Below are 25,492 nucleotides of genomic sequence, written 5' to 3'. Positions count from 1 at the left end.
ATTTTAAATCAAAAAATCTTTTTGAGACATAGTTTACCAATTATTTTCATATATGTGGCTGGAAAACACCTACGTAGGCATTTCGTGAAGATGAAAGTTTTATGTGTTATATGTGAAGTATATGATATAAGTAGTTCATTGATGCCGGTAGTCACAATTCTAAGGTCAAATTAAGGTCAAGAAATTAGGTCAAAGGTCATTAAGTGCAGTTTTTACTAATTTTACTTATATGGCATCATATCTTTGCCATTTTGATGAAATAAGTGAGCAGAAATGGTATTTAATTGAAGCCAATGTACTTAACTATGAAAATAAATCACTATATGCAAATTAGCTCATTTGCATATTAACTAATACTAATGAAAATAACAAAATCGTACAAAATTACGATAAAAATTGTCATGTATGTACAGCTGTACAGTATTTATTGTTTTATATATAATTTTCACGATTTGAAAAACAGAAAGGTAACAAATGATATGTAGGATACTCATTTCTTGATAAACGCGGCTGTTTATATCGCCATCAAAAGTGTTTTATCTGTAGATACCGCTAGAAGTGGGTGGGGTGAGTTGACTTCTGACCAACAGTTATCTTTAGCATAATTGTGTAGTTGTTTTCACAAAAGCAAGGCAATTCTTTTGTATTAGGTACATATCTGCCGGCTATTTCAAACTGTGAACCTATGTCACACAGCCAATATGGCTGCCATTTTTTTTAAAATGGCGACCAAAACAACCACCAAAAAGTATGCATATATGAGCGTTTACATAAGTGTCAGTGTAATTTATTGCAATATTAAAATTGATAAATACAACTGATAATAAGACCATATGCCATGTAGACAACTTTAGACAACCAAAATGGCTGCCAAATGTCAATATGTTAAGGTTTCCTTGCATACATTATAGAGTTTACATAGTTGTTTTATGTAGTTTAGCACAGTATTGTGATTGAAAAACATTACTATTTTAAATCAGGTTGACACCATCTCAGACAACCAATAAGACATCCACTTTTCACAATAACCGTCAAGAAGTCAGTATGTTCAGCTTTTCTAATTTACCGGAGAATGTACAAAAGGTTTTATGTAAGGTTTTTGAAGTATTTTGACGGATAATTATACGATTTACTATTTAAAACATATATTGGGTTTTCAGACAGGATAGCCTAAATTAGTATCAATAGTATACTTGGTATAACGACTGGGCACTAAACGTATCTAGTGGTAAAGAGAAGGCAAATATGTATCTTTGGCATATCGACAGGCAAACTTGGCTTTTCATACATGCCACTATGGATATTCTTAGGATACAGACAGGCAAACTGTGTAGAAGTGATATATAGTCAGGCCATTTTTTGGTATCATTTGTTTACAGACACGCCATCCGAGCTAAATATTGATGCCACTATCGGTATCGAGGGTATAGAGACATGCCACTCTGGGTATCCTGTGTATGCAGACTGGCCCTACTTGCTAAACATACAGCCTGGCTATACATATAGACAACAATAGGTAGCCTTGATACAGAGACAGATAGAATGGGTATCCTAGTTATATAGGAAAATTATCCTGGGTATACATACATGTACATTCCACTTTAGGTATCTTAGTTATACAATCATTCACTCTGTGTGTTTTGTGCATACATGTATAGCCACCCTGGCCATACATACAGTACACTTTGGGTACTTTGGCATTGAATACAGGTCATGGGTATACAGAAAGGCCTATCTGGGTATCCTGTGCATACAGACAGGTTATATTGGCTACACATGTATGCATACTGACAACTATTGGTATACTGAATACACAGACAATTCTGGATATTCTGGACATACAGAAGGGCAAACCGAGTTTCCTACTTGCAACTCTGGATATTCTGGGTATACAGGCATGTCATCCCGGCTTTACAGTTGTATATAAAGGCTACTAGGGATATCTTCGATTTACATACACACCATTCTGTGTATCTTGGGTATATAGACACGCCATCACGGCTATACATTCAGGTCACCTTGGATGGCATTGATATACAGACAGGTTATCTATGTATCTACGGTATAAAGCCATGCCACTCTGTGTAACCTGGATATACAAACATGTCATCGTGGCCATATATACTGGCCATTATGGACATCCCGGTTTTACATAATAAGCCTTTCTGGGTAAAAAAACTGGGTATACAGGCAGACCATCGTTGCTATACACTAGGCCAGTATATGCGTTGAGTATGCCTGGTATATAGACAGGTCACCTGAGTGCATCGTAGGTAGGCCACCTTAAGTATCCTGGGTATACAAAAATCCTGACCGTTTACTTAATGTCACCACTATGAATATCCTGGGTAAAAATATATGTCAAGGGAATACCCTAGGTATAAAGGCAGTTCTATCTGGGTATCCTTGGTATACTGTCAGGTCCTCTTGGCTATAAATACAGACCACTATTGGATCCTGGGTACTGCTATTTGTAAATTTGCTATACATAAAGACCACTGTGGTTATACTGGGTATATAGGTCTTCCTGGTTATATATACAGAAAACTATGGGTATCCTAGGCGTACAAACAGGCCTCTCGTGGTACCCATTGTATACATACAGGCTGTCTGGGCTAAATATGTATTCCAATACGGATATCCTTGATATACATAAAAACCGGCAATGTATCCAAGGTAGACAGGTCACTCTGGATAAGTAATATGGATAAAACTACAGGTCAGGTTAGTGATACATACAGATACACTTTGAGTGGACGTGGCATAAAAAAGCATCTGTCGGTACCTTAGGTATAGATGCAGGACATTTTGGGTATCTGGGTTATACAGACTGACAACATGTGTATCATCATTTATACAGACAGACCATCATAGCTATACATATATGCCAGTTATATACATACTAATTACGCTTCACAACTTTGCATCGATAGCGTAAAATAATGGATCTAAGTTTGCATGCATACCACGGGTGCCATGTATGACTGTATTCCTATAATACCCAATATAACATATCATATACTAATGTGGATTGCAAGACGAAATGGGGCAGTTAAATGTGCAAATGCTACCGATCCAACCAGGTTTGCATGTTTGAATCTGCATGCGAGGCTATTTATATACCAACATTAGAAATGTACATGGCAACTAGGACAATAAAGTTGTGACATTTTTAAAACAAAGTCCTATGGTATTGTGTATAGAAAAAAGACTATGAGCAAGATTGAACTGTGTAAACTACGTTGTGCAGTATTTGTATAAGTGTTAAATACTAATAATATATATTCTTAATGCATGGAATATTTACAAGCTTTACTTGGACATTTATAAAACTGATAAGTTTCTTATCAATGGTTAAGAACAGATATAATAAAATCATGTGTACTGAATGAACGTTTTAAATGCACATTTGATACATTTCAATTAATATTCATGAGTATGCAAATGAGGTGAAAAGCTCTTAATTTATATTAATGAAGAACATTATTCTAAAATAGAAATATCTTACTATCTCAAAATATGGTTTGTATTTGAGAAATGTAAATATTGTTAGTTTTTTTTTATTTTAGTTTTTTTTCATGATTAATATACCCCACCCACTTTTGACAGTGTTTACTCTTGCAAACAATAAATAATGATACAAACAGATATATACAGTAAAATTCCTACTTACGACCACGCCGAAATTACGACCGCACCGCTAATACGACCGATTTGCGAGCGTATCTCAAGAGACTGTAGACTGGCATCAGTCGTTAGAGTCATTACCTGTAAAGCACTTGGCCATAAAATCCTCTCTGATACCACTTTCTCAAAAATTTACAATATCTCTAGCCTCTGTCTCTAACGACTGGACAAATGCGATCCTGAGCCGGACAAATTTCATACCCTCTGATAATCACTATCTCATTAGAAATCATTGCAGACACGTTCATGATGTAATGTAACCTTTGGCCGACTGCCCCAAGGGTTCAGTAAACAGGTGCTTTGCTTTTATGACTTGGTGAATAAGCCAGAGAGGGATCAATTTTCACTAATTGTAAAATATCCCAGTAAGTGTATATAAATACAATTTAAATTTGAAATATATAGAAAATGTATTTATCAAAATAGTACAATTTAATTCTGTTATGAGTTGTTTGAATCCTTGATAAGAAAAAATTAAAGGGAAGTGATTGAAATTGAAAGAAAAAACATTTTGAAATATTTTTTCAAGATACCTTCAATCATTTTGTGAATGAATTAAAAACAATTTATTCATATACCTTCTAAGACTTTTTATTAATTTATATCAGAGGATAGATTAATATCTGCTATAAATCACAAAAATTATTTTCTTATCTATAGTCCCTGTAATTTCATATCTGATTGCAGATTCATGTTAATTAGACTTTAGTGGTCTCTGTCAACGGCATGGTGCAATGTATTACATCAATTATGATTCTGTTTAGATACAAAGTGAAGACATGCTGTGCACCAGGGTGCTAAGTAACAAAATGTAACATATGGCTTGAAAGCTGACCAACAATAATTCTAATATATATAGACATGTACATGTAGTTGGCAACCTCAGAAAATCATATCAATCTGAAAGTTTATATGTGCAGAATTGTTTTTCGATCATAGCTAAAATTAAGCCTATTTAATGATAAATTTAAAAGTGGTTTAAGGGATGTGATTTTAACTTTTTCATGAAGATTTTGTATGTAATATGGAAGAAGCAATAGCATATGGACTACACAACTAGGATATACAAATATCGTGAAAATCAGAAATAAGTAGTAGAAGGCTATTTATCTGGAAAGGATGTATTTTTTTGTTCCCCAACTGGCAGCGGAAAATCCTTAACATTCGAAATTGCACCATTTGTGCAAAGCTACCAACGGATAGTAAAATTCTGCCTGAAATATGTTGCATTGTTGTGTCACTCTTGTGTCTTTAATGAAGTCGCAGGAGAAAAGTCTTCTGTCCAGAGGAATAAAGGCACTCTATCTATCTGACCTAGATTCAAAAACCACTAACCATCAGGTCCTTAGTGATGTGTTGAAGGGACAGTACAGCATTTTACTCAGCAGTCCTGAGAGCATATTGGGACATTATAGAAATATTGTATCTGAACTTGCAAAGAAAAATCTACTTGGTTCAGGTTTTATTGATGAAGCTCATTGCATCAAGAAATTGTAAGTATATAATTATAACTCATATCATTGAATATATATTTTTAGAAGTAAAACAATGATATTATAAAGGGCGTGTTTCCAACTAGAAAAGTAAAGATGAAAAGTATGTCATATTACATGCTGATATACTGACATAATACTGCTACATAATTGGTTAATTCTTTTTTTGAATTGAAAACAAAAAACACAAGTCAATACACTACAAGTTCTCTAATTTTCATATTTTGAAAGAAACTAAACATTTCTTCTTACATTTTTATAACCATTTGTACAATAATTATTCAACTGATGTAATGTAAAACAAATATCAAGTATGGAAGTAGCATAACCCTATCATTTTATACAAAAATGTATGAAAAATGCAAATATCCACAGAATGTCATACACTTACCTCACCTTTAATATTCAAAAAACTTTTTTTCAATCTTTACAAGACGAGATAAAAAATGTGAAAACCGTTAAATATATATTTCTAGTTTCATTTTTCTTGTACTGATTAAAAACTGTAATAAGCTACATTTTTCAAGTTAGTAAGGTTATACTGTCTATTTTTCCAAACGCTCAAAGTATTCGTGGTGTCGGTTTTTAAATAATGATGAAAATGGTACTTCCGGTCTGGGTAACATGCTAAAGTATTAACATACACAAAGCATAAACATTCTTATAATGCTTATTTTTCCTGATGTAAATCGAGATAATTTAAGAGAACAATGTAACTGAATTAATATAATGTATAATTAGTAATTTTTTCAATGTAGAAATATTTGTACCAAGATATTTGTACCAAGAACATTTTCGCAACATTCAGTGGTTAAGTTAACACAAAACCTACTGTGAATCTATTGCCTCACAGTAAAAAATATAGGATGCAGATGAAATATTTTAAGAAGTACTTGGTATAATTATTAATTGTCTGTTAAAAATAGGCACCTTGTCAATTATTAATGTTCATTCCATTACCCCCCCCCCCCCCCCCCCCCTCACGACTGCAATCATTTTATTAATCATATTAATCATATATGAGCCGTGCCATGAGAAAACCAACATAGTGGGTTTGCATCCGCGCAGTCTGGTCAGGATCCATGCTGTTCGCTTTTAAAGCCTAATGAATTTGGAGAAACTGTTAGCGAACAGCATGGATCCTGACCAGACTGTGCGGATGCGCAGGCTGGTCTGGATCCATGCTGGTCGCAAACCCACTATGTTGGTTTTCCTATGGCACGGCTCAATTATATATAAATATTCACAAATATTTTATTTTATTAAATCCAAATTTCTTTGACGGAAATCGTTCATCATCTTTCAAAACATATTTCTTGTTTAATGGCTAGTGGGTTTTTTCCCAATAAACATAACTTTCTAAAAATAGACTGACTTGTAGCTCTTGTTACAATAAAACTGTATACACAATGATTCATGTCTTCATTTAAATTTTCATAAGTTTTCATACAGTTAGATCTATTGTTACTTTCAAACATTAAAGCAGCATGCCTCCAGACTTGGCTAAAAAATAATCTTTCTTTCAAATTGAAGCTTGGTCATATTATGAATACTAGAATATGAATTTTTGTTTCTAAAATATTTTAAAAGTTCCAAATCAAGAAAAAAAAAGATGACCGCGTCGGGAATCGAACCCCGGACCGCCGCGGCAATAAATAAATTTTCCTGTCGTCGTAACCAATAGCGCTATAACTGAAGTAGTGAATAATGACTTCTAAATATAGATATTTATAATGGAGACAGTTTACCTGGAGTAAAAGCACATGCTTTTCGATTTTCATCGCAAAAAGTAGTAAAAGCAGCAAATTTTCATGCGTTTCCGTAACATAGTTTGTCAGTAATTAAGTTTTAAAGCCTTCTTAAGAAATTTAGCTTTTATTTCAAGATATCTAAAAAAAAACAATTTTGTTGAACGATCTGTATGCTGCTTTTAATATGTTGCAACAAATATTTGTTATTTAATAAGCCTGAACCCATATAATAAAACAGTTATTGACTCTTGAGCCACTGGATATGATGTGACATTCACTAGAGGAGTGCAATATTGCTATCGCCTCGGTCACATTCTGCAATTCGGTAAAATATTTCCTATCAAAAATAATCATTTCTACAGTATTTGATAAGTAATATTTTTATGAAATTAAGCTCAATTTTTGACAGAAATAAAGGAACATTAATCGGTTAAAATAACTTGTGCAATAACTAATTAGGTTATAAATGATCATGTTTATAAGGACATTTCATGAGATTCATAAAATATGTTAAAACACATTACAGACAGACGAATAATGTACAATAGATATGTAATTTATCCTCGATCAAATAACATACATAAAAATGTACAACCATCAAATGTTTAAGTCTTGCTAATGATTTTTTTTATTTCAGTGGTCAAATGTCATCAGCAACAAAACAGCCAGCATTCAGGCCACTTTATGGAAAACTTGGCGAATTAAGATCACTTGCTGGCCCAGAAGTCCCTGTGATAGCTCTTACAGCAACTGCAGCGCTAGAAACACAACAACTGATTAAACAGTGTCTGTGCATGACACAGTGTGTAGATGTGATATCTTCACCAAATAAACTTAATATCAGATATGCTGTCCATCAAGTAAAAAGTGATAATGTGCGCGAAAACTTTGGCTGGCTCATAAAACTTTTGAGGGAACATGCTAAAGAAGCACCAAGAATTATTATATTTTTCCGCAAAGTAGAACACATGGCACATGTCTACAAACACGTTAGAGCTGAATTAGAAAATGATACACGGGCCACGCATGAAAAAGAGGGAATCTCTCTAATGGACATGTTCCACATGAAAACTCCAGATTCTGTTAAAGACTCTCTATGTATATAGCTCATTTCAAGATGAAAACTCATTCTTAAGGGTAGTTTTGTGTACCACTTCTTTCAGCATGGGTCTTGATGTTAAGGGTGTAGATACGGTAGTGCATTACGGTCCATCAAATGACATTGAGGACTATCTACAGGAGACAGGGAGAGCTGGTCGTGATCCAAACCAAAACTGCCATGCTATCATTGTGAAGTATAAGCGTTGCACTGGAAGCAAAAATATAACTAAATCAGTGAAAGAATTCCTATTGTCATCCACATGCCGCCGGAAAAAGCTCTTGTTAATAAAATTGCAAACTTATATATGAATTACCTATACATTTTATTCTCCATTTTTGCACATTTCTTAAAGGAAACACAATCTAGTTTAATACTCACATAAAACTTGTATCTTGTTTATGGAGCAGCAGAGTTTATTTTCTCTCAGCTCAACATCTGGCTGGAGTTTTAAGCCTCATTTATTACCTTGTGGTCAGTGGTAATGGCATAACACTGACTTGTTCATTGGGCAATAAATCTTTGTACTGTTAGGACACTGATGAATCCTCATCGAGGTTATGTAAGCCGAAATCGCATTTTATAAGTCTGTTGAGATAAGCCACAGTAAAAGGGAGCTACAGAAAATTTGATATATATTTAAAAAAAAAAATAAATAAATAAAATGGGAAATGTTTAATCTCAACAGACTGTGTAAGTCTAAAGAGACTGTTGACAGTTGGTGCGAACGTTTTCCAGAGTTAGTGAGGGGATATAAACCGCGCGACATCTACAATATGGACGAAACGGGATTGTTCTTCAGAGCCTTACCAGATAAATCATTAAGTGTTAGTGGTGAGGAATGTAAGGGGGGAAAGCGCTCGAAAGAAAGATTAACGGTGTCGTTATGTGTTAACATGGAAGGTCAGTTCGAAAAACCACTCGTCATAGGAAAGGCAGCAGTGCCTCGGTGTTTTCGGAACATTAATGTTAAGAGCCTCCCAGTGACTTGGCGTTTTAACAAGAAGGCGTGGATGACTAGTGCTTTGTTCACCGAGTGGGTCAAGGACTTAAATTCTAAAATGAAAAGAGCAGGTCGTAATGTGCTTCTCCTACTGGATAATGCTCCGTCTCACCCAGTTGACTTGAACTTATCAAATGTTAAGTTGTTGTTTCTACCAGCTAACACCACCGCGAAGTTACAGCCTCTGGACCAAGGGATTATTCAGAACATGAAACAGTTCTACAGAAAACGTTTGTTGAGATCAGTGATCGCGAAAATCGATGACGAGAGTGTTGTAAGTGCTGAATCCGTGTCTAAGAGTTTGAACGTGTTGGACGCTGTGCAGTGGGTAAATTATTCTATAAAGGACGTTAAGGCCGACACAGTGACGAAGTGCTTTAGGAAAGCCGGGTTTAAAGAATCCTTGTTCGCGAGTGACAGTGTTGTGGTTGATGATGATGATGATGATGAGGATGATAATGTGCCGATACAAGAACTCGTGGAACTGATGCGTGTAGCTAACAAAAAGATCTCTTTAGGTGATACAATGACAGTGAAGGAATATCTTGATGTGGACAGTGACATCCCCAATGGTGAGGATTTAAGTGAGAACTGGGAAAGTGACTTGTTACAAACTCACTAGAATACTGAGTCTGAGTCTGTCGATAGTGATAATGATGATGAATGTAGTGGAGTAGCGCCCACGCCAGAACCAAGATGTGACCTAAAAACTCACCAGGATGCTTTAAAGTGTATTGACCAGTTGAAAGTTTATTGTATGAATAAAGACTTGGGTTCAGTTTTCGCCATGTTCAGTCGTGCAGGAGAGGAACTTGAAAAGTTGTCAGTTGATGCTTTGTGTTCAACAAAGCAGTCAACTATTGACTCTTTCTTTAAACCAAAATGAGTGAAAGGTAAAAATTAAAGTGAAATTAAAGTGACTGATACAAATGTGATCTTGACATGGAAAATGTGTGAAAAACTTGTGTATGTTTTGTATGATTAATATATAAAATGTTGGATATTAATTTTATAACTGCATTACATTAATGCTTATTACATGTGCATGTATACAAATGAAATTGTGATATTAAAAATGATGACTTTCATAGAAAAAATCATGTATTATTATTGGTTATAAAATAATAGTATATATAGAAATTAAAGAAAATAAAGCTACATATAAATTGAACACTGTGTTTGCCATTATTGCGTCTTGACTGTATTCCAATGTGTTATTATCTGCCAGACCTTCCCCGTATAGCCTTGTCCACTAATCAGACCAGACCGCTAATGAGACCAGTTTTACAAAGAACCATGGGTGGTCTTAATAGCGGAATTCCACTGTATTTATATAAAGTAATGTTTCAAATGTAATATTGCTTATTTTTGTCCATTTATAAACACAAATAGTGAAGATTTTATCTTTGTATTTTTTAATAATAACATTTTTAACGAATTATCTGCCCATTTTTTTAAAGTTTTCATGAATATTCATAAGTATGTAAATGAGAAAATTTTTATTAAGTGTTTGTAAATAAATGTACAAAGCCCTGGCTTCATTTTGATACCATTGTTGTTATTCTACACCAATAAATGACCAAGATACAAGGTATTTTATGTGACACACATGACAATATGCACCGAATGACCTTTGACCTCGTTTATTTCACAATAAAGGGCATCTCAAGCGTGACTACCGGGCAAGTCTTTCTTATGGCACCTACTAGATAACGTTTAACATGGTAGTCGTCCATCTTCAGAGAATGCCTACGCAAGTCACAATTTTGAAAATTCTAGGTATACTAACACGTACGTTCTATAGAATCTATGTTGTATTTACGACATATTCTGTAAAATACCAAACCAAAGGATCGACATCGATTAGAATTTCATTAAAAAAGTTTTCCATATGAAAAAATATACATTATTTCATAGAAACCCGTCAAATTATTACTGCATACAGTAGACATGTGGTATGCGATGTCATGAATACTTAAGTCAAACGGAAAAAAGTAGAGATAAAAATAACCTGTTAGTCGAACCCATCGCCCTAAATCATATTGAGAGTTATATGCCGACTTCTGCTTTATTGCAACTACATGCCGTGTGATTTCTAGAATCCGATTTGTGGGGGGGGGGGGGGGGGGCAAGGGTTCGAGTCTTTCTACCGACCAGATGTCTTTGTGTGAGAAAGTTGACAGTTTCTTACGGAGGACGGAGTCTATTACTGGTTCTTCCCAGGAGCGATGTTTAAGTAAACTGCCACCCGACATAAAAGAAGAACTGTTGAAAACTGGCGTTAAACCCAAGAAAATAAATTTCCGCCGTGAGCAAGTGTCTTGGCAAGGAAACTTACTTAGTCATGAATCCCGAATCAAGTTTCAATTCGCTATTAAAGCCAAATGAAGGAGCCCAGCACCTAAGGCTTTTAAATTCATGTGCAACGGCTACATGACCGGAAGTTGAACTGTTGATAAGTAGGACCTAAATACATGTTCAATGTACGAAAAAAAAATGATTCCAGTTAATTCAAACATGTCTTCAGAATCGCATGTTTGCTGGATTCTCAAACACACCAAAGAGTTTAGAGCTATTACCTTCATAACTTGAGTAATGTATGTAAATAGGGCATCGATGTTGAAATTAAATATATATATTTTAATGTGAAAAGTGATGCCCATCAGGCTATAACTTAGATCCCTGACAAAGCGATAAAAATACACATGTAGTTTACATGTATAAACACACTTTCGATCTTTATGCACCCGCTGACCTTATATGCATTTTGTAGTGAGGCTAGAAGTAGTATGCCTAGAGTTTTCAAAATTGTGACTTGCGTAGGCATTCTCTGAAGATGGACGACTACCAAGTTAAACGTTATCTACTAGGTGTCACAAGAAGGACTTGCCAGGTTGTCGCCCTTGAGAGGCCCTTCATAGTGAAATAAACGAGGTCAAAGGTCAATCGGTGCATTTCATATGTGTCACATAAAATACCTTGTATCTTGGTCATTTATCGGTGTAGAATAACAACTACGGTATCAAAATGAAGCCAGAACTTTGTACATTCAATTTACAAACACTTAGTTAAATTTTCTCATTTGCATACTTATGAATATTCAAGAAAACTAAAATGATGAGCAGATAATTCGTTAAAAATGACATTTTCAAATAACACAAAAATCAAATCTTCATTATTTGTGTTTATAAATGGACAAAAATAAGCAATATTACATTTGAAACATTACTTTATATAAATATATATCTGTTTGTAGCATTATTTATTGTTTGCAAGAGTAAATACTGTCAAAAGTGGGTGGGGTATATTAATAATTAAAAAAAAAAAATAAACAGACAATATTTTCATATCTCACATATTAACCAAATTGTGAGATAGTAAGATGTTTTGATTTTGGAATAACGTTCTTCATAAATATTAATTATGAGTTTTTCATCTCATTTGCATACTCATGAATATTAATTAAAATGTATCAAATATGCATTTAAAACGTTCATTTAGTACACATATATCTGTTCTTAACCATTGATAAGGATCTAATCAGTTGTATCAATGTCCAGGTAAAGCTTGTAAATATTCCAAGCATTAAGAAAATTATAAATATGTAACACTTATTCAAATATTGCACAACATAGTTCAGTCTTGCTCATAGTCTTTTCTCTATACAAAATACCAGAAGACATTGTTTTAAAGATGTCACAACTTTATTGTCCTCGTTGTCATTTACATTTCTACCGTTGGTATATAAAAAGCCTCGCATGCACACTCAAACATTCAAACCTGGATGGATCGGTAGCATTTGCACCTTGAACTGCCACATTCCGCCTTGCAATCCATATTAGTATATGATATGTTACTTTGGGTTTTATAGGAATACAGTCATACATGTCACCCGTGGTATCCTTTGTATACATGCAAACTTAGATCCATTACTTTACGCTAAGTTGTGAAGTATAATTAGTATACAGTCAAACCTGTGCTGAAGACCAACTCTGAACAGAGACCACCTGGCTCTAAAGACCATATGTTTTGTTTTCCATTTTAACATTTACAGTGTCTTTTAACCTGTGAATAAAGACCACCTCCCAATAAAGACCACATTTTGGCTCTTCCAAGAGTGGTCTTTATAGACAGGATGACTGTATGTCCAAACTGCCATATATGTATAGCTAAGATGGCCTGTCTGTATACACAGGATACACAAGTGGTCAGTCTGTATAACTCTGATACCCAAAATGACCTGTATCTGGATCTAAGGTACCCATAGTTGCCTCTTTGTATGCCACGGACACTCATAGTATATTTGTTTGTATAGCTAACCTGACCTGTTTGTATATCCATGATACCCAGAGTGATGTGTATATCTTGGATACATTGGCGGTCTTTCTGTATACCATGGATATCTGTACTGGCATACATATATAACCCTGGTAGCCTGTATGTATACAATGGATACAACGAGGGGCCATAGTTTTCCGTATATAATCAGGATGACCCGTATTTATACCCAGTATAGCCAGAGTGGTCTTTATGTATAATAACAACTTTATAAATAGCGGTACCCAGGATCCAAGAGTATCTATAGCCAAGACGACCTGAAAGTATACCTAGGGTACACCGGGGGCATGTTTTTATACCCAGGATATTCATACTGGTGACATTATGTAAACGGTCAGGATAGCCTGTTTGTATACCTAGGATACTCAAGGTGACCTACCTAGGAGGCACTCAGGTGACCTGTCTATATACCAAGCATACTCAACGCATATCCTGGCCTAGTGTATAGCAGCGATATCGATGGTCTGCCTGTATACCCAGGTTTTTGACCCAGAAAGGCTTATATGTAAACCCGGAATATCCATATTGGCCAGTATAAATGACCACGATGGCATGTTTGCATATCCAGGCTACACAGAGTGGCCTGGCTCTATACCTTGGATACATAGGTATCAAGTCTGTATACCAATACCATCCAAAGTGACCGGAATGCTTAGCCATGATGGCATGTCTATATACCCACGATACCCAAAATAAGGTGTATGTAAACTGAAGATACCCTTAGAAACCTATATAAAATTATACAACTATATAGCCTGTATACCCAGAATATCCAGAGTTATCTGTCTCTAAAGCAGGGCTCGGTTGGCCCTTCAGTATGTCTAGAATACCCAGAATTGCCTGTCTGTATATTCAGTGTACCAATATGTATACATGGGTAGCCAATATGACCTGTCCGTATGCACAGGATACCCATATAGGCCTTTCTGCATACCCATGATACCATGTGCCCATAGTGACCTGTATGTAAAGCCAGAATACCCATAGTGGACTGAATGTATAGCCAGGATGGCCTTTCTGTATGCGCAAAACACGCAGAGTGAATGATTACTAAGATACCCATAGTAGAATGTACATGTATGTATACCCAGGATAATTTTCCTATATAACTAGGATATCCATGTTATCTGTCTCTATATCCAGACTACCTATTGTTGTCTGTAAGTATAGCCAGGTTTTCCCTTGTCTGTATGTACAGCAAAAACGGCCAGTCTGTATACACAGGATGCCCAGAGTGGTATGTCAGTATACCCTAGATACCGACAATGGCATGAATATTCAGCCCGGATATGGCTTGTCTGTATACAAAATATACCAAATATTGGCCTGCCTACATATCACTGATACACAGTTTGCCTGTCTGTATCCTAAGAATATCCATATCGGCCTGTATGAAAAGCCAACATTGCCTGCCGATATACCTAAGATATCCATAGTCACCTTCTCTATACCTCTAGAAACATTGAGTGTTCAGTCGTAATACCAAGTATTACCATTGATACCAATTTAGGCTATCCGTCTGTAAACCCAATATATTTTTAAAAGAATGATGTTTAATTATCCGTTAGAATACTGCAAACTTTACATAGAACCTTTTGTACATTCTCCAATATATTAGAAAAACTGAACAATACTGACTTTTTAATGGCCATTGTGAAAAGTGGCTGTCTTATTGGTTGTCTGAGATGGTGTCAATCTGATTTAAAATAGTAATATTTTTCTATCACATTACTGTACTAAACTACATAAAACAATTATGTAAACTCTATAATGTATGCAAAAAAAAGACCGTAACATATTAACTTTTGGCAGCCATTATGAAATATGACCGCCATATTGATTATCCGAGTTTGCCTAGTATATGGTTTATGGTCTGATTATCAATTGTATTTATCAAGCTTAATACTGCAATAAATTACAATAAAACATGTATAAACGCTCATATAAATGCATACTTTTGAAAATATTTACCTTTGGTGGTCATCTTGGTCGCTATTTTGAAAACAAAATGGCAGCCATATTGGCTGTGTGACACAGATTTACATCCTAAAATAACCGGCAGATATGTACTTAATACAAAACAAAATGCCTTGCTTTTATGAAAAAAAATACGCAATTGTGCAAAAAATTACTGTTGGTCAGAAGTCAACTCACCCGACCAACTTCAAGTAATATCTACACATAAAACACATATGATGGCGATATAAGCAGTTGCGTTAATCAGTAGAAAAGTATCCCACATATCATTTGTTACCTTTCTGCTTTTCAAATCATGAAAATTATACATAAAAACAATAATTATTGTACAGCTCTACATACATGCCAATTTGTATCGTAATTTTTTATGATTTTGCCGCTGTCATTAATATTAATTAATATGCAAATAAGCGAATTTGCATATAGTGATTTTATTTCAAAGTTAAATACCATTTTTTGCTCACTTATTACATCAAATGGCGAAGATATGAGGCCATAAAAGTGGAATTTGTAAAAACTGCACATAAAGACCTTTTACCTAATTTCTTGACCTTAAGCTGACCATAGGATTGCGACTACCGGCATCAATGAACTACTTATATCATATACTTCACAATTAGCACACGAAAGTTGAATCTTCACGAAATGCCTACGTATGTGTTTTCCAGCCACATATATGAAAATAATTGGTAGACTAAAGGGATTGATGATTTTTCATCGACTTGTCACAAAGAAATCGATGTACATCGGTGACAGGAAAAAAATACTTACACACGTGAAATGATCGAGATAATTCGACGTCAATCAAGTTCAGTTTTACAGACATAATGTAATCAGTCTCTGAGTGCACGTTTTGGATAGGACTGTAAAAAATGTTTGATTTGAAACCGATTCTGAGATACGGCTAAAACTGTAATATCATCCATTTTAAAAACCATTATACTTAACAAAACTTGACTCGCCTCTTGAGCGGAGTTTATGTAAATGACGGTTACAAAATTAGCCACTCACGATAGGAAAATCGATATCAGTCAGTTACTAAATGTGTATGATGCATGCAAACACTGAATCGGCGCGGTATTCTGAAATCGGCATTAAGTAACTTTAATAAATATAATAAAATCCTGTTCAAAGACCAACATAAATCAATTTACAGATAGAGCTGATTACGGTCAAAGTATCACATGAATCCTAAGGGTGTGATTATCCGATCGATTAAAGTCTTCTAGGTAGAGGCTTCCAGACCACTGCTGTAGTTATTCGTCGTAGAAAAAAAAACGAAACAAAATTGCACCCCTACAAACACATTGTGAAAAATTTAAACTGTTGAAGTGTCGTGTTTAGTTTTGCTATTTGCAAAATGTTAGATAGATGATAATACAAATGATATGAAAACCTCATAAACTTCATGTCTTATTACAATTCGCCGACCATCTTCTTTAATGATATTTCTTGTTATTCCATTTTGAAATTGATCCCCAATTAGGTATTTCAAATCTTCAAATGCACGGGCTGTAAAAGTACCAGTATTTACAGTATGTACCACTGTATGCTAAAATAAGCAAATTATTGCAACAAAGCACTTCGCTTTATAAGATCAAATTGCGGAGAGAAAGTACTAATGATAGCAATTCTTTAAAAAGTCAATCAAGATAAAATATTATTCATTGTTTTGCGTACTTTAAAATACAAAAAGTATTTTATGCCCAACACGACATAAACGAAAATGTTGGAGGCTCTGATTGATTTAGTCTGTTTATGGACGGCAGTGGAAATGCAAGCTACCGCCCACGCCTTCTAGCCCCGAATTGAACAAAACTCAACATTTACACATGTTAAAAGTACCAGATTATAATTTAAAGACAATCGTGATGTTTTCATACGGCGGTGCACATAGAACATACAATGATCACACAGTGCAATTCCATGAGAAGCGGCGTATGGCCCCCAGTAAAAATAATGGCTTTGTCCTAAAAGAACAAAACCGTTGTATTTCATACCAAGACTGAAAATTTTCAAACAACAATTCATATATAATATTAACAGTTTTGTTTTCCTCTCATTCACAACTTTTTATTTGATCGCGTGTTCCATACATTTAATATTCATATACCAGAGACAACAAATCGCTTATAATTTTATGGCGGTTGCAAGAATAAAAACAGACGGCTTTAACGTCGTGTCACGACGCACAATTTCTTCTAGTAACGTCGGTTTAAATGCACATAGCACATATTGGCGTGTTGAAATAAACGTGTTCAGTTGAACGTGGTTACCTTGTCAAATTCGTCATTTTATGAGATTCGAAATCGATATATGTAATCTTTAGAGCGTTGCATTCAATTTAAAACATTAAGGCTGTTAATATTGATAGTAAAATGTTGTAGAACGTAAGTGTACGAGTAGACTTGTGAAGCAAAGTATTATATATACGTACCATCAAAGCTATCGGAGTTTATGTCCCCTAAGCTAGCAATCGCACTACCGAATCTTCCCTTTGGAAAAGTTCCTTTCAGTGTTTCTGGTTGTGATTTAAATTCCATTGCCTGAAATTAATAGCTATTAATGAATGGGTATGTCGATCAAATTAAACGAAAAGAAAACAAGAAGAAATGTTTTGACCGGTTTGCCTCTTTAGTTTTAAAAGATGTAATTTTGATACATATTATTGTTCTCAAGACTTGACTAGATCTCATTCTGACCTCGTAAGAACAAAAACGTCGATCATGAATTCGCTTACTCTATTTTTGAGTATATATGCTTACGTATTATAGTATTTATAGATCAAAGAAGCTCCTCTACATTGACCATTTTTGTTGGAAGTGAACGGAAAGAGAAACAAATTTACAGACAATAACGCATTTCAGTATGGTAACAAACAGGTGATATTTCGAAACAAATAAAGTAGATGTTACTTTTGGTTTTTAATTATTCTATTAAAAAGCAACCCAATAATAAGCTTTGGCCTTTGAAGATCAGTACCAATCTTGAGCCAAGGTACACAAACACCATTCCTATTTCCAGTTCCTGTGTAAAATGGTTATCTATTAAAGGACTGTACACCGGAGCTCCTACAAACAGGTCATCACTCTTGTCATTGTTAATGTCCATCGTGCATAATGTTGCTCCATAATAGGAGTTCATTGGTAAACTCTAAAATGTACAATATGCATGGATTGGATAATATAGGACAATATGTTTTACACAAACATTATTTTGCAATTTATTTCACAACTTCAAAACATACTCACAAATTATATTAAATGACACCCTTTACTTCATTATGAGCCCGCCCGCTTAGCTCAGTAGGTAGAGCTTTGGTCTAAAGATCGCGGGGTCGTGAGTACGATCCTTGGGCGGGGCGTATGTTCTCCGTGACTATTTGATAAACGACATTGTGTCTGAAATCATTAGTCCTCCACCCCTGATTCATGTGGGGAAGTTGGCAGTTACTTGCGGAGAACAGGTTTGTACTGGTACAGAATCCAGGAATACTGGTTAGGTTAACTGCCCGCCGTTACATGACTGAAAAACTGTTGAAAAACGGCTTAAACCCAAAACAAACAAAACAAGCAAATACTTCATTATGAAACTGGTATATTGTTATTGCGACGTGGGCAACACTCGATTCTGTCACAAAACAATATCATTTTCTCAATATTTTCATAAATTACCCTACTGGTTAGGAATAGCAATCTAAGAGAATCTCTAAAGAAGTTGAGCGTGTTTTAACACAGCAGCATTACCCGACTCCATTGTCATATGTCAGTATAAGCTATATGTATGGATCATTAATGTACATTGTTGTCACGTGGAAATACTAGGAAGATAAGCTGCCTTGTGGTCATATCAATACATTGAGAAAGACATCCAGTCGGCTAACGCAAGGTCTTTGGTTCTATCTAGTGTCCAACCTTGATGAAATGATACTCAGGATGGCACTCGGGGTCTTTGTCGACCATCAAAGCTGGGGAGTCGCCATATGACCTAACATTGTGTCCGTATGAAGTTAACCCAACAACAAATACATCAACTAATAAGATTGGCGTACAATAAAATGTAAAACTCGTTGTATTGTCGAAATGCCTTACAATATACCATTATAAGTTATATATACTCATTGACAAGTATAGAAAATGAAACAATTTTGTTTATATTTTTCATTTATTAGATAGTTATAAGTTATCTGTTACCTTGCCGTTCTCGATACCTTTTAAGACCATAGGAGCATCTTGAAATTTATACTGACTCTCTCCAGCTTTGAAGAATAGAACCTATAAAATTTTCACAAAATAAATATATTATATTCATCAACGATGGAACAGATATAGGCCGCACCGCAGAAACCAATTTGACAAATATAAATATATTATAGAACTGGAAGTTAAACAAAATATTAGGCGGGAAATGTTGAAACATAACATTTGACCATTACATACATCAGATACGTTTAAACAAATCGCCTTGTTTGTAAGAACGGTTATTTCTCATAGAGAGTGTTCAGAATGATTTGAACTTACGACATTTTGTTCTTTAATGCAGAACCCAAGTTTTGGTCATACGATACTTCAAATTTAGCAGTTTCTATCACGTGACAACATTCTGTTGATTGTGACAACATTCTGTTACTTGACTGTCTGACTGAGATAAGACATACTGTTTCGGAAAAGGTGGTTAAAATATGGAGATACGACATTTTGATACGTACGTATTTTCAGTACGTCAAAACTAGACCACCTTGGTAAGTAAGGGATGTGTCAGAACATACGGCATTTCAGATATGATTCAACTGCACCAATATCTCAATTTTGAAAAAAAAAAAAATGGAGATACGACAAATCGTTTTTCAGCAGGCGAAATTACTCTAAAGAGATTCACAAAAAGATCTACCAACGCATTAAATGGTGACTCCACCTATTTAGCACACGAGTGTTCAGGGGGAGTCAGCGTATTGGATACATCATGGTATATTATCTAGTATAGGTATTGGCAGAGGTAAGTTTTAGCGTACAAGGAATTATTAGATTTGATGTAAAGACAGAAACAGAAATATATACACTCCTGTATTTTTGGGTCGAAGAATGCTATTTTTAGATGTTATTGACAAAAACACTCATGACAACAAAATATGATAAATAGATATGTTGTGTGAACAATGCAAGTGCAGAATGCATACTGAATTGTTTTATTAAACGTTCTTGACAACATGCTCAGCTAACCTGGCCTATCATTTGTTCTCTCGGCGCTCCAAATGCAAAATATGTCCGATAATCAGCAAAATACACACCACTTGTAGAGGAATAACCTTAGCATAAATCAATGTATAAAAGTCAGCGTTTAGATCAATATACATGTAATTATTCGTCCACTTTCTTGTGATTTAAATTTCGCATGGACTATATTAAACAAGTACGTTAATTTCAAGTTAAAAATGATGACGGCTATGTACTGTAACAAAAGGAGACACGTTTGTATTCTATAACATTCTATACACTTGGTTTTCTTTAAATATCTTTTCAATTCTATATAAATCTGTATTTTGTAAGCGTATAAAAATGGTTTGAACAATTCTCCAATTTAAGCGCCTGTCTGTTGCACTAACGTATGTTTTGTTTAAAAAAAAGCAACACGCTCTTAACATGAATGTCATGTGTTTACCTAGATATCTATCAAAAGAATTCACATCATTCTGCATGACTTTTACGTTATCTCTGTCCACATCAACAAAACCACCAGTCCAGTCAAGCAGACCCGCAGCTCCCAAAAGTAAGTGATTGCCATTCTACAAAAGGGTACACACAAACACTGCATTATATCAACTACATTAAGATATGTACAGTGTATATAAAATCAACAAATTCCTAATAGAAAATATTTTCCTATAAAAACAAATGTATACACCCTCTCAAAGTTTACATAGTACGAGGCAATATAATTTCAAATGTCAGTAATTGTATATTCATATAATAGCATACAGTTATAAAAACTGCAATTCTATTTAATTCTAACATAAAAAGATACACATATTCAGTTTAAATACACTTTAGTAATGAAAAATGCTTTATGTATTCAATATATCAAAATTGTTTATGGCCAAAATTTTAAATTATTGTGTAAGTAGACAAAATATTTCACGTTGAAATGATAAACGGTGAAAATTTGCCAATAATCCATGTAAAAATGCATTCAAATGTTTAAATGACCCAGTTATTTTCATTGCATCTATCAGTTATGGTACAGTTACCTTTGTGTAATGAATCGAAATGCCAAGTCCACCAAAACCGTAATTTATTTTTTGTACAAAATTATCACCATCTTGTAAACGTTTCATATATTGACTTCCGTCAACCAAGGCAGGTATCTTTTTAACATTTGTCATGTTCAAATCTAAAGGCATTTCATAACATAGACCAGTCATGTATGAATGACCATAAAAGTATGTGTTGCACCACCTATGTGCACAAATCTGTAATAAATGACAACACGTAGCAATGTTTTAGTACATTCATTACATTGATTCTATAGAATCTGGACTGCTAAGTGTAGTTATTCTAAAACCTGCTTATTGGAACGTTTTTGATACTTTTTTGATTGTTTGATACAATGTAATTTATCAAAAATATAAAATTTCAGAATAGTCTTAGAACAAATGGTTTTGAATATAAGGGCGTTCTTGTTTTGCTCATAATGCAACACTTTACACAATAATTTGTGCTATATATATAAAACATGAAGATTTGAAAATAGTGAACAAAACGATTTATTATTATTTTTTACATATAATATTAATATACCATATATACATAATAAATTATGATACTTTTCTTGCGTGCACGTTCCAAATGCTGTAAGAAAAAACATTCAAAACAATACAAATCTTAATACAGTCAGACCTGCGCTTAAGACCACCTATGAACAGAAACCACCTGGTTCTAAAGAGCACATTTTTGTTGCCAATAATTAACGTTTACAGTGTATTTTAACTAGTGACCACATTTTGGCTCTCCCAAGGCAGGTCTTTATAGACAGGTTTGACTGTATACACACAAAAAATAACGAAACAAATAATAAAACATGGACCAATCCGTTTCACTTTTGCGGCGTACACCGTTTCTCTGCTTGCAGGCGGATAGATGTTCGGTTGCCCGGGTCTAATGACGTACGCCGAAGTGCGCCGGTTTTACATTTTAGCGATACAAATTCCGATAAACATTTGGAAATATGTAGTTTATACCAGTAAAGGTAGAACTCGTTTTTTTCAAATAGCGATGAAAAGTGTTTTCTTGACGCTCACGTGACCGGCTCATCTCGGGTTAGGTGAAACATATTAGCCCATTAAGAGGTCAGTTTACAAAGTGATGCATTAAAAAGCAGTCGATGAGGCTGCAAAGCTTATCATATTATATCTGTTATAAAAATATCAAAACTATGAATTATTTATCGATTGTCTCAATATGTTTAAAGTTTAAAGGTTACTCAACTGAAAAAAATATATATATACTTACTGCAATTTTTTCTGATGAACCGGAAGTCACAACGTCTATAGATCCCCCTAGCCAAGAATTATTTCTACCGTGTTTGAATATTATTTGTTTTCCATTTAACTGCACATTGTCAAGTCCCTCGGTTTCTAAGTGTAAGGTAAACAAATAAGGAATTAGAAACAGTGGAATAGCACAAAAATGTTTTTAACTTACAGGCTATTTGTAAAAATGTGTGTGAACGCTTGCTATGCACGTGATCAATATGAACATCCTTGTAAGTAAAACTTAACTTCAAAAGAGTTTTGTACTGAGCGTTTAAATTAAGTATGATAAAACATTTAATAGTTTTACCAATATGCTAGCACAAAACTGCTGCTGTTGTAGTAATTTTGGGATATTTTTATCATGAGAGTAAACATGTGTGAACAATGAGTGATCAACACACTTTTCTATATATTGTATATGTATGTAGAATAACTGCATTGTTGATAAGCAATATAAACAACTTCTCTGAATCATTTTGTTGTTGAATTCATGCTGTGGCTCTGTGACAACTGATCTAGATAATATTCATACTGTCAATATCCAGTTTTGTGCAGTTAGAATTCCCTTTAGAAGTAATGTTGCAGGCAAACACAGCACCGGGTCTCTGTACATCTGGCAGCTCTGGGTCATTACTTCGCGGTGCACCGACCACTATCCTATAATGATAACAATATGTATATTATATAAACTCTGTTAAGAAACTTGCGTGTGTGTAATACAGCCCAGCGGGGCATTTTGGATGTTTCACTACCAGTTAAAGCTTCGCCGTCGCCATACAGCAAGAAATGTATCGGTTTTATTAGTTACTTAATGAAATTAATCAAAATCAAACAAACACTTTATACTTAAGAGCAGAACTTAGCTGCCATATATATATATATATATATATATACATAATTATATTAGTCTTTTATACGTTTTTATGAACCGCTGCTCTGTTGTAACGTATTCGACATATAGGAAAAAAAACAACATGCACTACCTACAGCTTCACTTACCAATTATCCTCTGTATGTTTTCTCACTGCTATCCCAACGGAGTATCCGAAATAATTGCCAGGGTCCGAATATCCGCGTAATGATACTGTATTTTTCGTATCTATATTAAATCCAGCAGTAAAATATATACTACATAGCAAATCAAAGCAAGACATTAAAACATATCTTGACAAAAACATATCTATTTTTTTTTAAAAATTGGTATCCCTTATTAGTGAAACTTGACCAGCATCTACGTTAATACAGATGACAAGATTAATTTTGTGAATATACTATTCATTTCTGTGTTAAATGTATTAGTGAACTCAAAGTGTAAATATCCGCTTCTGGCGGATGGTGATATACTACACACATGGAAATTAAAAATGCAACATCAGCTTGTATACAATCATGGTAATATCCATTTATTATAACTCATGAAAGATGATCTAATTTAGGGAGTTGTTTGTGATACCTGAGGCGTGACCATCGTAACATGTGTTCATGTAGCTCGCGTTGTTATTTGTGTCATACAAAATCTATTGTGTGCATTTACAAAAATCTTTTTCTAAAATGCTGATGTAAATTACAATCTCATGGCGTATCTCAAAAACAAATTCAGTTTAAACTTTACACAACAAAATTAGTCACAATTCTAATACTTCGTTACGGCAGAGTCACCGAAAGTATACGGACCAGACTGCAATACTAGAAACCTTATGTAACACCAGCACTCCATCTTTTTTTTCATTACTTCATTTTCGAACGCATTTTTCAAGGCAATGGTCGAATCAAACTTCTATATTTGGTATTATTTTTATACAATGCTACCACTTTAACGGACATTCGGTAGTTTTCACAGACTGTGTTATATATATATACCCGAATAAAAAATATCCGAATACGGCTTCCAGTAGTGGTAGTCATTTTCAAGTAGCATGGACTAATTACCATTGGTTTCCGGATTTATGGCATTGCTATCCTTTTCATGGAACATTCTTTTTCAATTTTAAGATGTAGCGTTCTTAAACGTTTTGAGTATATTAATTATTCGTATGTCCTTTATGTCCATTTCCTGTATTTGTACTTAAGTAAAGCTTATATTAATATATACAGTGTTAGATGAATAATTATATACAGAGGACAAGTTTCAATGTATTTAAAAACTATATTTCAACATACAATTTATGCCTGCCTGTCTGCCTGCCTACATCCCATCTATCCACCCATCTATCAACCTAGGCGTATTCGGTAGGGAGGTTGTCTCTTAGTAGCGACTACAAAAATGTTGAAGGTTCGAACCGTACCTGATGCATATCTCTTTCACCCAACACACATTTTCCCACATATGTTTCTCTTAGTTCATGTTGTTCTGCTGTCAATTTTGCGGTATGAATTGTCGCATTTTGACATACCAGTATACATTAGTTTTGACATGCTAATGTACATTAATTGTGATATACTAATATACATTAATTGTAACATATCGATATTGGTGCCATGGACGGCCAACCAATGGATATGGATTGTGTGTTTCTACATTATGGACATGATATTTCGAGGACGCATCCTGAAGTTAAGTTGAATATGGGAACGTAGAAAGGTCTGTAATTAACTCTGAAGTATACGAACAATCAT

General features: G+C 34.5%; 1 protein-coding gene across 1 annotated transcript in view; it reads right to left on the bottom strand.

Moving 5' to 3' along the window:
• LOC123538036 (integrin alpha-9-like) overlaps nucleotides 1-24,164 on the bottom strand; it is a 35,267-nt gene extending 11,103 nt beyond the window's left edge. The window contains exons 1-9 of the mRNA XM_045321997.2: nucleotides 23,876-24,164; nucleotides 23,409-23,533; nucleotides 22,854-22,978; nucleotides 21,593-21,814; nucleotides 21,007-21,130; nucleotides 20,568-20,653; nucleotides 19,542-19,622; nucleotides 18,331-18,501; nucleotides 17,786-17,894 (exon numbers count right to left, since the gene is read on the bottom strand). Coding sequence (XP_045177932.2) covers nucleotides 17,786-17,894; nucleotides 18,331-18,501; nucleotides 19,542-19,622; nucleotides 20,568-20,653; nucleotides 21,007-21,130; nucleotides 21,593-21,814; nucleotides 22,854-22,978; nucleotides 23,409-23,533; nucleotides 23,876-24,054 — 1,222 coding nt within the window. The 5' untranslated portion in view covers nucleotides 24,055-24,164. The remainder of the gene's footprint in view (nucleotides 1-17,785; nucleotides 17,895-18,330; nucleotides 18,502-19,541; nucleotides 19,623-20,567; nucleotides 20,654-21,006; nucleotides 21,131-21,592; nucleotides 21,815-22,853; nucleotides 22,979-23,408; nucleotides 23,534-23,875) is intronic.
• Nucleotides 24,165-25,492: the final 1,328 nt, after the last annotated feature.

The sequence above is a fragment of the Mercenaria mercenaria genome, chromosome 1 (assembly GCF_021730395.1).
Source record: "Mercenaria mercenaria strain notata chromosome 1, MADL_Memer_1, whole genome shotgun sequence".
Lineage (NCBI taxonomy): Eukaryota > Metazoa > Mollusca > Bivalvia > Venerida > Veneridae > Mercenaria > Mercenaria mercenaria.
Note: the sequence above shows the minus strand (reverse complement) of the source record. Positions and strands in the feature narration are given on the sequence as shown.